We start from the raw sequence: 14190 nt of genomic DNA, 5'->3' as shown, positions 1-14190 counted from the left end.
CTGCATTATAGAAGCCAACTACAGGATGTGAATTCTCTCCATCCTCCTCCAAATTCCTGTTTGCTTTCTGTCCAGAATTAGAAGAGGGCTCTAGTCAAGTCAAACACGGAGCAGCTGCATATGTCCCCAGAGGCCTCAGGCTGGTCAGTACAATCTCTGCCCAACACCAGGTCAACAGACACTGGGGACGTCAGGAGGAACCAGGACCTTGCATGTCCTCCCCAAGAGCCCCTCATCGCCTGGCATCTTACACGTAGCAGATATTCAACCAGATACTGGACAATTTGAAGATGAAGTCTCCATTAAGAACTAACAAGGGCAGCAACACTGAGAACGAGCATCAGCAAAAATGCTGACTTTATTTCCCCCAAATTCTAGGCAGATGTAAGCTGCTTGTCCCAATCCTCGAAGAACCCGCAGAAGGCACCTGGCTGCCTACTGCTCACCCACACATCCCAACCTGATTCTCCACATGCTCTGGGCATGTGGGTGAATGCTAATTTTTTACGTCTGTTTTAAAAATATATACTGCCATTAAAAAGGTCTTAAATACCCACACGCAAAGTACTCATGCTTTTAGCACCAAAATGTCTTAAAATAAGAACAATGTGTATTTATGATGACATGGTGTACTTACAAATTTTCTGATCCGGCTCTATTACAGATGTGAAGAAAACAGAATGGCTTGCAAGTTTAAGACTGAGAAAGTCAAACACAGAGCAGCTGCTGGCCACCAAGATTCCATCTGTGGAACTTCCCTGGTTATCCAGTGGCTAAGACTCCACACTCCATTGCAAGGGGCCCAGGTATGATCCCTGGTCAGGGAACTAGATCCCACAGGCACTAATTAAGAGCTCAAGTGCTGCAACTAAGATCTGACACAGCCAAATAAATATTTTAAAAAAAAGAAAATTCTATCTGTAATGACAATGAAAAGTAGTTCAGACAATCAGAACCATCTCTTAGAAAGGCAAAAACATATGTAAGCTTTGCTTCTATTCAGAAAATCCAAATTCCTGAGCTGAAAATCCCTGCCCAAACTAGATTAGTCTTTTCTACTGGTCAAACAACTTTCCATTTCTTGAAAAGGGCTCATTAAGAAAATAAGCAACAAAAATGACAACAGCTACTAGGCAGGAGGCTCTACAACATGAGGTCAAGAAAGACATATTAAATAACAAAACTCCTTATCAAAGAACCTAATCAAATTTGACCTTCCAACAAGATTCTGGACTGCCAGAAAATTATGGAACATCCCAGCTGTACACCATCAGACAAACTTAGTTTAGGCACTTACTGGCTAAATTTGGCTACCCACGATGTGACCCCCATCCCCAAACTATCCTACTGAGGTACAGTCACTCATCCTGGGATGAATGGAGCCCAAGGGAAGACAGCTTGCGTGTGGCGATACCAAACTTCATCAATTTTACTCTTGAGTCTAAAGAAATAATAAAGAACCAGGACTTGGACACTTCCAGAAAACACGTTTGGACTTTCAAGTCAGTTCAGTTACTCAGTCATGTCTGACTCTTTGCGACCCCATGACTGCAGCACACCAGGCTTCCCTGTCCATCACCAACTCCCAGAGCTTGCTCAAATTCATGTCCATCAAGTCGGTGATGCCATCCAACCATTTCATCCTCTGTTGTCCCCTTCTTGTCCTGCCTTCAATCTTTCCCAGCATCAGGGTCTTTTCCAATCAGTCAGTTTTTCACATCAGGTGGGCAAAGTACCGGAGCTTCAGCATCAATCCTTCCAATATTCATTCAGGACTGATTTCCTTTAGGATGGATTGATTCGATCTCCTTGCAGTCCAAGGGACTCTCAAGAGTCTTCTCCAACACCACAGCTCAAAAGCATCAATTCTTCGGCGCTCAGCTTTCTTTATGGTCCAACTCTGACATCCATACATGACTATTGGAAAAACCATAGCTTTGACTAGATGAACCTTTGTCAGCAAAGTAATGTCTCGCTTTTTAATATGGTTTCTAGGTTTGTCATAGCTTTTCTTGCAAGGAGCAAGCATCTCTTAATTTCATGGCTGCAATCACCATCTGGCAGATTCTTTACCAGCTAAGGCACCAGGGAAGCCCAAGAATAGTGGAGTGGGTAGCCTATCCCTTCTCCAGCAGACCTTCCCAACCCAAGAATCAAACAGGGGTCTCCTGCATTGCAGGCAGATTCTTCACCAGCTGAGCTACCAGGGAAGCTAAACACCAATACAGTATATTAACACATATATATGGAATTTAGAAAGATGGTAACAATGATCCTATATAAGACAGCAAAAGAGACACAGATGTAAAGAACAGACTTTTGGACTCTGTGGGAGAAGGCAAGGGTTAGATGATTTGAGAGAATGGCATTGAAACATGTATATTACCATATGTGAAATAGATGGCCAGTCCAGGTTCGATGCATGAGACAGGGCGCTCAGGGCCAGTGCACTGGGACGACCCTGAGGAATGGGATGGGGAGGGAGGTGGGAGGGGGGTTTAGGATGGGGGACACATGTACACCCATGGCTGATTCATGTGAATGTATGGCGAAAACCACTACAATACTGTAATTAGTCTTCAATTAAAATAATTTAATTAATTTACACACACAAAAAATGATACCAAATCAAGAGTTTCCAGAAAGGGGAACCCTTCTACACTGTTGGTGGGAACATAAGTTAGTGCAGCTACTATGGAAAACAGTATGGAGGTTCCTCAGAAAACTGAAAATAGAGTTGCCATATGATCCAGCAATCCCACGCCTTGGCATATATCCAGATAAAACTCCAATTCAAAAAGATACATGCATCCCTATGCCCACAGCAGCACTATTCACAACAATCAAGACGTGGAAACAACCTAAATTCCTGTTGACAGATAAATGGATAAAGAAGATATAGTGTATGTGTGTGTGTGTATACACACACACAATGGAGTACTACCCAGCTATAAAAAAGAATGAAATAATGCCATTTGCAGCAACATACTAGAGATTATCATATTAAGTGAAGAAGTCAGTCAGACAAAGATGAATACCATATGATATCACTTATATGTGGAATCTAAACTATGACATAACTAAACCTGTCTATGAAACAAATACAGAATCATATTACATAGAGAACAGGATGGTGGTTGACATGCGATGGGGGAAGAGATGGAATGGGAGGTTGGGGTTAGCAGATGTAGGCTGTTATGTATAGAATGGATAAATAACAAGATCCTATTATATAACACAAAGAACTTATCAATCCTATGATAAACCATAATGGGAAAGAATATTATAAAAATGTACTCTATACATACGTATAACTGAATCACTTTGCTGTACAGCAGAAATTAACACAACATTGTAAATCACCTACACTTCAATTTTTTTTTTTTAAAAAGGAGTTCCAAAAGCATCATCAAGTCTTACACCAAGAGTTTTCAAATCTTTATACCAAATGACATACTATAAACCAAAGACCAAGGTCAGCAGAACAGAACACAATGAACAAGTTAGACCAAAGTCACCACCCAGATTGTACCAAACAGATCATTCACAGCATCCGGACTTGTCCCCTAAAAGGACTCCATCCCTGACTTTTACTATTCAGAGATGCCCAGAGAGACATGGATCCTCCCTGGAAAAGTGACTTCCAACCCAAGAAAAAAACTGGCAAGTCCTCTAGGGCAGGGTTTCTCAAGCCTGTCTATAGACCAGTATCACCTGGAGAAACACTTTTTTTAAAAAAAGGATAAAACACATTCATCCACATAAATATCTGAGTGCCTATTATGTGCCAGGCACTAGTCTAGATATTATTAATAGAAAAATAGCAGTGACTAAAACTGACAAAAATCCCTGCCTTCATGGAGCTGGAATTCAGGTAGAATGAAAAAGAACTGGAAAAAAAAATTCAGTAATACTAATGGGTTTATTATAAAGTATGTCTCTTTCTCATCCCAACCATTGAGGGAGCTTGCCAAAAAATGTGGATTCCATGGATCAACTTCTTCATGGATCAAGCTCCACAGGTGGGGGCCAAGAATCTGCATTTCAAGGAGCTTCTGGGGTGATTGCGATGCAGCACTGTATTAAGACCCGACGCTGATGAGGCTGCAGGGGCAACATGGGTCACTACTCCAACCAAGTGAGGAGATTCTACGGAAGAGACGCCCTGGTGTGAAACCTGGCTTGAATACAGCCCTCTCTTCTGTTGCTTATAATTTTCCAGCGGTTACCTGGAGCCATTCCTCATATTAGGGCAAGATCACACAGAGCAAAGGGCTGAAACATGACCAGTCCAGCCGCAGTGAAGCAACCATCCTGTGCCCTTGCAAAAACAGGAGATCTCCCTGCAGGTCACCTCAACAGTGATCACTAAGGCATGGTAATAGAGGCCAGGGAGTCCGGAGGATGCAAAAAAGCCCTACAGTAAAACAGCCCTGCGGATGGCAGAGAAAGCACAGCAGCTGACAGACCAGCCTGGCTTGGAGCTATAACAGACTTGCTCTTTTAAAGCAAAGACGTCCCGGCCAACAGAGACAGACCTTTCTGATAGCAGCAGCCGCAGATGCTAATTAAAGGGCAGATCTTACATGCATTTAGTTTGGAAGGAGCGGCAGCTTTTCTGTTGGTGTTTGCATCTCTACCCCAAGTGCTAGGATGGCAATTCCCATCAGTTGTGTCGTATTTGAAACAAAGGACAAATGTGTATGTGTATGTGTGCAGACACACACATACACTTGCATGTATGTGTGTACACATGGGGGTAGATTTATAATAGTTCTTTGCATTCTATCCCAATTTGCATACTGGTGTTGTTAGAGGCATACTGTGCTGGCCGCCTCTTAGAATCATGTCCTTGAAATGCCTGCACTACAATCAGCATGACTGAAAGTGCCATGAAAATGTTAAGGTTGCTACTGGCATCGTCACCTGCCCTGCCCAGTGTTCCTGATCTAGGCCCCTGGCACAAACCCTAAATTCTTCTTGAAGGGCAAGGTGACCAACAGAAAAAGAGAGAAGGCCCTTTACTTCAGAAAGTATGAATCCCAGCCTGAGTCATCCTTCTATTCAAAAAATCCTCACTGAGCATCAAATCATCCAGAGTCTTGGCAGGAAGCTGATCCCATACTCAAACTAGGTGATTTGAGGTCATGAACTGAGGAAAGGGCTAAGTGTACAGGTGTGGGAAAGGTTAAAGGAACTGAAAACCAGATGCTGAACACCCCGGGGCGAGCAATAGCAGGGGAGTAGGTACCATTCATTGGCCTGAGAGGTAAGGACAGTGGTCTCGGATGTGCACACTATGGCTAAAAAGCACAGGGAAGAAGCGGTAACCAGAAACTAGCTATGGCTGTAGGTCAATGGTTCTCAAAGCAGGCTCTGGGACCCGATGAGAAATATGAATTCTTGGGCCCCACCCCACAAGACCTACTGGATCAGCAATGCTGAAGACTGGGGCCAGGCACATCAGGACAACGTAACTATAGTCCCCAAAATGGTGAAACTCTAAATGCAATCCTCTGAAATATGCCTCAGAAGACCAACATGCAGAACCACTACTTCAAAGGCGCTGAGAACTCAAAGAACCCCCTGAGGCAATAACACACTCAGCAATCAAATTGGAGTCAATAAGACGTATTAATATCTCATTTCGCCAATGAGAAAATTGAAGCTGAAAAGGCCAATGACTCCGGAGAGACCAAGCAAGGAACAGAATAAAATAGGAACCTATATTCTAAGTAACAGCTTCCTTCTGATGGGCATCTGGGTTGTGAAGCAGCAGCACTGGTGAGTTTTGAGACATGCCTAAAACTGGATCATCTTACCCAAGAGATCAAAACAGCACATGTCTCGCTGTCAAAATGATCCTAAGCTGCCGTACTTCACTCAAATAAAATAAACAAAGAAGCAGTATTTGTTAACCCTCTCCCACCCCCAATGATGGCAGAGGCTGGTGATAAGACAGTCCCTGGGGCCACTGCCTAGAACAGCCCCCCTTCAAATAACTCCTACGTAGGAAGGCAAGTATCCACAAAATGGTATCCCTGTGGGTTAAAAGCAAGACAGAAATGTAAAGAACTAAACCCAAGCAACACATCCAAACACGGTTGTGTTAGAAACGGTTTTGGATGTGACAGTATAAATGTAATAAGGAAGACCACGGGAGGTAGAGCTCGGGGGCCTCGTGTCTAACCCCATCTGTTAATCTACAAAAGGAGCTGTTTTAACCTCTGGGCCAGACTCTAACTGATCCCCCAAATCCACTCTTTCCTTCTCCCGCAGCAGTGAGAGGCCACGCAGTAAGCCAGTACAGACGTGTACATGCACAGTGAAGTTCTGGTCAACAAGATGTGAGAGGAAGTGATGCGTCCCACTTCCGCATCATCCTGTGTAGAAGGAATTTGCTTGCTCTGCCTTTCTGCTCTTTTCTCCTCCCGGCCACATGGAACATATAGACATGAAATGGTCCAAACTTTAAGCGTGTCAAAGAAGACAACATCCAAAGCCACAGGAAGTCACAGGAAGGAATTATCAGGTACAACAGGCTGCCCACCAGTCTGGACTGTATTTGAGGGTTTCTTTGTTACATGACCTTCGCCTATACCTTAACTAATAAATCCCTGTGTGCAACTAGGAGGAAGGAAACTTTGGGAATGAACAGAAGGAAGCTCATGTAAGGTCACAAAAAGGAAAATAGATTCACGAGTCAGTAATAGGCTCACAGCATGGGCAACCTGAAGAGACCTACAGTATGAAAAATATCAGCACAAGTTAGGAAGCTTTATGAATCGCACAAAGAATTTAGATACAACACTACAAGTGATGAGTTGCAGAACAATGTTTTCTTTGTGGAGACTGGCAGCTCCTTCATGGAAGGACACTGCGGAAGGCATCTGTTAAACAGAACAGAACAGATTTCATCATGAGCCAGATCAACAAAGTACAGCTTTTGGGCCACCTGCCAGAATACGCGACTTGCCTTGTTACATGGAACCAGATGTTAAGACGGACTTTGCTAGGATTTTCTATAGTAAAACCTGGTAAGCCACGCTCACTGGTGTGTAACTATAAATGGGAAATTTTTAACCATCAAAACTCAAAAAGATCCAAGTTCAATTTCCTTGTACTGCAAATCAAATTTTAAAAAATTTCAGTGGACCTGTCTTCCAACAGCATACTTTGGAGAAAAAAACTCATACTATTAATAGGTTTCCCAAGTGACTTAGGTGTAAAGAATCCACCTGCCAAAATACAGGAGACACAGGTGTGATCCCTGGGTCAGGAAGATTCCCCTGGAGAAAGAAATGGCAACCCACTCTAGTATTCTTGCCTAGGAAATCACATAGATGGAGGAGCCTGGCAGGCTACAGTCCATGGGGTCGAAAAAGAGTCAGACATGATTTAGGGACTGTGCTGTGCTTAGTTGCTCAGTTGCGTCCGACTCTCTGTGATTCCATGGATTGTAAGCTATCAGGCTCCTCCATCCATGTAATTTTCTAGGCAAGAATACTGGTGATCAGGTAGCCACTTTCTACTCCAGGGAATCTTCCTGCCCAGGGACTGAACCCAAGTCTCCTGCATCTCCCGCATTGGCAGGTGGATTCTTTATTGCTAGTGCCACCTGGGAAGCGACTAAACAACAACATTAACATAATACAACTTCCATAATCCTGTAAGTACGCTGTCTGTAAATCAAATTTCTATGAAATTAATCATGCATCCAACCAATAAATATTTCTTAAGCGACAACCTGTGGAAGCTCTACTAGAAGCCAGGGAGATATCATCACTCTGATGGAGGCTGAAGCCTGGTGGAGGCAACTGCCACCCACTCACCAAGAGCAAGTTCAGGCTGCTCTGAGCACACAGCAGAGGGGTGTCCCTCCCATGGATCCAGGAAGGGTTTCTCGAGGAAGTAACATCTGACTTGAGCCCAGAAGGAGAAACAAGAGTTAACCAGGTAAACAGGGAAAGAAGCGAGAGCGTGGAGAAAGTATACATATTTTTTCAGATCCTTTTTCATTATAGGTTATTATAAGATATTGAATATAATTCCTTATGCTATACAGTAGGTCCTTGCTGACTATATTTTTTATCCATGGTAGTGTGTATCTGTTAATCCCAAATTCTCAGTTTATCCCTCCTCTTCCCCTTTCTCTTTTGATAACCATGTTTGTTTTCTATGTCTATGAGTCTATTTCTGTTCATTTATACCATGTTTTTAAACTCTACTTAGAAGCAGTAACATACAATATTTTTCTTTCTCTGACTTATGTCACTTAGTATGATCATCTCTAGGTCCATCCATATTGCTGCAAATGACATTATTTCATTCTTTTTTACGGCTGGATAGTATTCCACTGTGTATACATACCACATCTTTGTCCATTAATCTGTTGGTGTACATTTGCAAATAGTGCTGCTATGTCACTGATTTTAAATGTATCTTCAATTAACCTCCAACTGCATTATACATTAATATTTAACTGCCAGGGGAGTTTACTGTGATTTGTATGTCTCCCAAAATTTCAAAAGTTTAATCATCTATAGGCACAGGGGAATTTCAGTGCTTTACAAAGCAAATACAGATCTATAGTCCCCTTATCTTACCACAGGCAGAACGTGTCTCCGGATTCAGAAATATTCAAATTTTAGGAGGGTAAAATGTTGCATATACTTTATGTAACACCCTCAGGTAGGACCTGGGATAGCACCCTGTAATCACAGAGATTCATAATTTGCAGCAAAATAGATGAATAGTTGCACTAAAGGGAATAAATAAGAGTTTGGGTCAAGTTTTGCTTCAGAATTCAAGTCAAGTCTTCTGCGAAATAAGCAATAAAATAACCTAAAGTTATTCAGAGCACTGGGTATTTCAGAATTACAGATAAGAGATGGTGGATCTATCATATCTTAAGTCCTATGCTAAGCTTGGATTTCTCATGTGAAAACTGTACCCTTAGCAAGCATTTTATTTCAAAGTACCAAAGTGCTGGAAAAGAAAATGCAGGCAAGGAAATAATTACCAGATTACCAAATACCCAGTGATAATTATACCTAATGGAGCTACTTAAGAATGGCATAAAAATGTTCTTGCAGCCAGGTGTTGAGGGGCTAAGGCCGCCAGAACTTCAGAAAACAGTCACTTTGAGATCAGTCCCATCTTGCAAGATGGTGGGCAGAAAAACTGAGAAGACCATCTTCAGCTAAGAATGTCAATGCTGGTGTCACGATCCAGAGGGAAGCCCCACAACCTGAAGACCCCCACTGACAGAAGGCTGTCCTAGCAGAGGAATGGCAGATATTTCCAATGCACAAGGTATTTCAGAAAAGCTATATCCAAACAGAATCCACGGCAGTTAAATTTGCAGTTAAATTAATAATTAAGGAAAAAATGGGAAGGTTCTCACTACTGCGACAGAGCCAATTAGTAAGGATAAAATAGAGTGAAACCAAAGAGTTTAAAATTCTCAAAATGCCCAATGTTACCCCCTTAAAGATGTGCTGTAAAAACTGTTGAGTGGTGGGGAAAGAAAAAAAACAACTACAATCAACGTGAAGAAAACGACAAATGTTACTCCCAGGTCCCCTCTGATCATCCTCACCAGCCATTCTAGAGACAAGCAGAAGGTGGCTTCCCTCAAGTAACTGCGCACGGACTTGCCATTTGGGGCTGAACTACTAGTCCTCACTCATCTGAGTTCCTTCACCTAGAACACTCAGAATTTGCTATCACCTCTACCAAAACTTACTGTAATAGTGTGAAAGTTCCAAAGTACTTCAACAGTGATTACTTTTTTTAACAGTGATTGGACATGGAACAATAGACTGGTTCCAAATAGGAAAAGGAGTATGTCAAGGCTGTATATTGTCACCCTGCTTATTTAACTTATATGCAGGGTACATCATGAGAAACGCTGGACTGGAAGAAGCACAAGCTGGAAGCAAGATGGCCGGGAGAAATATCAATAACCTCAGATATGCAAATGATACCATCCTTATGGCAGAAAGTGAAGAGGAACTAAAGAGCGTCTTGATGAAAGTGAAACTGGAGAGTGAAAAAGTTGGCTTAAAGCTCAACATTCAGAAAACGAAGATCATGGCATCTGTTCCCATCACTTTATGGGAAATAGATGGGGAAACAGTGGAGACAGTGGCTGACTTTATTTTTCTGGGCTCCAAAATCACTGCAGTTGGTGATTGCAGCCAGGAAATTAAAAGACGCTTACTCCTTGGAAGGAAAGTTATGACCAACCTAGATAGCATACTGAAAAGCAGAGACATTACTTTGCCAACAAAGGTCCGTCTAGTCAAGGCTATGGTTTTTCCAGTGGTCATGTATGGATGTGAGAGTTGGACTGTGAAGAAAGCTGAGCGCCCAAGAATTGATGCTTTTGAACTGTGGTGTTGGAGAAGACTCTTGAGAGTCCCTTGGACTGCAAGGAGATCCAACCAGTCCATCCTAAAGATCAGTCCTGGGTGCTCATTGGAAGGGCTGATGTTGAAGCTGAAGCTCCAATACTTTGGTCACCTCATGCGAAGAACTGACTCATTTGAAAAGACCCTGATGCTGGGAAAGTGAGAGCAGGAGGAGAAGGGGCAACAGAGGATGAGATGGCTGGATGGCATCACCGACTCACTGGATGGGTTTGGGTGGACTCTAGGAGTTGGTGATGGACAGGGAGGCCTGGTGTGCTACGATTCATGGGGTCGCAAAGAGTCGGACACGACTGAGCAACTGAACTGAACTATTAAGAAGTTGCACGAGACTGGAGATCAAAAAGGCTGAGCTCCAAGAGAAGTCGCCACCAAGAGAAGCATGCACACTGCAGCCAGAAAGCAGCCCCCACTCACCACAAATGGAGAAGAGCCTGCACAGCAATGAAGACCCACCACAGTCAAGAAATACAATAAATAAAATTAAAAAATAAAAAAAAACAATAAAAAACAAAAAGGTTGAGCTCTTCGACTCAGAGGAAGAGAATCGTTAAGTTTTTGGAGCAGTGCAAGGCAGACCAGAAAATTGTGGATTCTCAACTTTCACCAAAAATCAGAGCCCTTCCCACTTCTGGGACAGCCCGTGTGGGCTCAGAAACAAACTTTATGCTCCCGAGCTGATGTTCTGTATCATTTGCAGAGCTCTAGTTAAAAATATCCAAAACAACAATAATGAACAGAGAACCTACTGTGTCAAAGGAATTGCTTTTCTAAAAGACAATGAGTGAATCTGCTAATACATCCAAATACGAGGGGCTCCACAAGACACGCACAGCACAGGATAAATATTACCATATGCAACAAATGTCCTAGGATACCAGTAAGCCTTGAAACACACTAAGGTCATTTGTAAAGGTCAGGGCTTCAAGCTCCAGGTTTCAAGGAAGGAAAGCTTCCAAGACAATATTCAAGAAAAAGAAGTTTCAGGACATAGAGCCATAAGCATGGTGATGGCTCTGAAGGACCGCATGGTGAGCACAAGGCCAGTCTCCCTGCATATCCATGTGAGAATACCCTTGCTGAGAAGGCAGGGTGGGACCAGGAGCCTCCCCATCAGTACTGGTTCCCAACTAAGATGAAATCGAGGTAAATAAACTGTTTATTGCAGGTCAGAAATAAAGGTGGTGAGTTTTCCTAGTGTTAGCTGCTCAGTAGTGTCTGACTCTAGCAACCCCATGGACTGTAGCCTGCCAAGCTCCTCTGTCTATAGGATTCTCCAGGAATTGGGTTGCCATTCCCTTCTCCAGGAGATCTTCCTGACTCAGGGATCAAACCCAGGTCTCCTGCACTGCAGGCAGATTCTTTACCATCTGAGCCACCAGGGAAGTCCTCCCAAAATGCCCAGTGAAGATTCAAAACAAATAGGCATCTGTCTCTTACCCTCTTCTCTTATGTGAGCTCCATAAAAGTGTATCTCCATTCAACGTAATAGGATAGTCTTGTTTTAAGGGCTGAATCAGGAACTGCCTCTAAGATACCTTTAACTTTAGGAATCTAAATCCCTGAGAACCTAAACTAGGCCCCAAAATGAATTCTAACATTCTCTAAGTTATGCTACATGCACATCAGTGAAAACCATGGTGCTGCTCAAAAGAATGCAGATCTGCATGTACTGACATGAAAAGATGTCAGGGAGAAATTACTGAAAAGCAAAAAGCAAGCTGAAGAGCAGAGTAGACAGTAACACACCGTTTTTGTGAAATACACTATATACATGCGCGATAGGCACAGGCACAGAAATATTCTTTCCACAACTCATGGTTAAGAGCCAGAACGAACATACATAACCATTAACATGTGTTTCCCAGGGGAGAGCGATTAGAGAGAAAGGTCAAGCATGTTCTCTTTTATTTCATACATTTCCACAGTGTTTGCATTTTCTTATAATAACCATGCTCTATCTCAATTTTTAAAATTTAAAGTTAAAAATAAAATAAAATAAAACAAAATTTAAAGTTAAGATTTTGTTAAAGGTACTGTCAGACTATTGCCAATAAAGGACTTCTCTTTATTGCCCTTTGAGCCATAGCTGCAATATCCAGCAATAAATGGGGCTGTTTCTAAATGGATTAGGTCTTCATCTTTAGGACAAGAACAAGAAGACACCTGAAAGGCAGGAGAGCATGAGAATGAATGAAAAGTGTCATGGGCCATGTGGCCAAGAACCACATTCAATTACACAGCCGTGCTATCTGATTATTGCAACACTAGGCTAATTCTACAGAGATAGATGGAAAGACTCACCAGATAAAGGTTATTTTTGTCCTGAAAGGCGTACTGCAACTGGGGGATCCAAGGACTTGTACTCCGAGATAATATGTTCTGTTCTTCCTCAAAATATGAGACCTAGGAGGAACAGAAACTATTAACACAATTATAAAGAACTAAGTGTGATGGGGCGGGGGGAAATGCTCTTTGTTCTCCCTTTAAGCTTAAACTGATACCTAGTTTTGTTTCTTTTTTTAAAAGCCATCACATAGCCCAACATTCCACAAATCTCATTCTTATGCCTACTTTGCTCAATTTTTGCCAGACCCATACAGTAGTGTCCAATTATTTACTTAATGTCTTTCTTCAAAGTCGATCGACCCACTTCTTTTAAATTTAAACCTTTCTCTTCATCTTCCCTTACTGAGCAATTCAGTCCTAAAACCGTTAGATGGAGAATAACCAGATAAACATCCATGACAAGGGACAAGGAAAGCCATGGCGGCCCAGAACAGGGTGACAGGTCCGAGCAGGGTGAGGAGGAAAGCAACCACGTGTGGAGCAGACCAAGGCAGGGTATCACAGGCTTACATATGGTGAGGAAGTCAATCTAGGTCTATATGACCTAGAGCATCTGAGCCCGTCACGGCAGAGTTGATGGATGGACACAGGTGCATAAAATAAGTAAAAAACATAGAGGGTGACATCAGGGGAGTTACAATCATGAAAAGGGTGAAAATTATAACCAACCTTGTGAAGCTGGATAGGACTTAGAGATGTTGATGTGAATACATGGTTTTCAACATACATAAGTAGATACAGAAATAAATACAGATGTTCATGTTCGTGTGTATGAGGTAGGTATACTGCATACACATACGTGTATTTCCTGCCCTTGTCCACTGAATGGAGTCTGGCAGCAATGACATCCTGATAGCAAAGAGAACACCTCGTACCCAGACCTTGGCCTCTAAATACTGTTTTCCAGTTTAAAAAATAAATAAATAACAAAATACAGGGCTCCCAGAGAAATAACTGATTGTGGGGCTGGGGCAGGTAAAGTGAGTTTAAGAGCCTAAACATCTTGTTGTATCAGAAAGTAACACAGAATTCAAAGATGGGGAACATGTCAAAAGGATATACAAAAGTCAACCTGAAGAGATTCTCACTGGCCAACTTGGGAACAATTTGAGTATAAAAATATACACTGACTGGAAACGCAAGTGCATACAGATATAAATAAATGGATGGATGGAAAGTTTTATCAGAAACAGGTATTTCCACAGTTTGAAAGTATCTCCTTCCAAAATACCTATGCAATTACAAAGAGGAAAGGAGTAACTTTGCAGTGAAGGGGGGCAGATACCAACGTGACATCCTCAGGAATGTGACAGACGGCACCTGAGACTCCCCTGTTGGGATGCAATGAGAGGAACAGAGCATCCTGTCTGTGACAGTCCTGCGTGGCTCAGGTAACGAATGGGTGGGT

At 42.4% G+C, this 14190-nt stretch overlaps 1 protein-coding gene across 7 annotated transcripts in view; it reads right to left on the bottom strand.

The window, feature by feature from the left end:
* Positions 1–14190, bottom strand: part of CIT (citron rho-interacting serine/threonine kinase) — a 173913-nt gene that overhangs the window by 140509 nt on the left and 19214 nt on the right. For all 7 annotated transcript variants that reach the window (XM_027956519.2, XM_027956521.2, XM_027956520.2 and 4 more), the window contains exon 5: positions 12738–12839. In XM_027956519.2, coding sequence (XP_027812320.1) covers positions 12738–12839 — 102 coding nt within the window. The remainder of the gene's footprint in view (positions 1–12737; positions 12840–14190) is intronic.

This window comes from Ovis aries, chromosome 17 (genome assembly GCF_016772045.2).
Source record: "Ovis aries strain OAR_USU_Benz2616 breed Rambouillet chromosome 17, ARS-UI_Ramb_v3.0, whole genome shotgun sequence".
NCBI classification, from domain to species: domain Eukaryota; kingdom Metazoa; phylum Chordata; class Mammalia; order Artiodactyla; family Bovidae; genus Ovis; species Ovis aries.
This window is presented reverse-complemented; position numbering and strand designations above follow the sequence as displayed.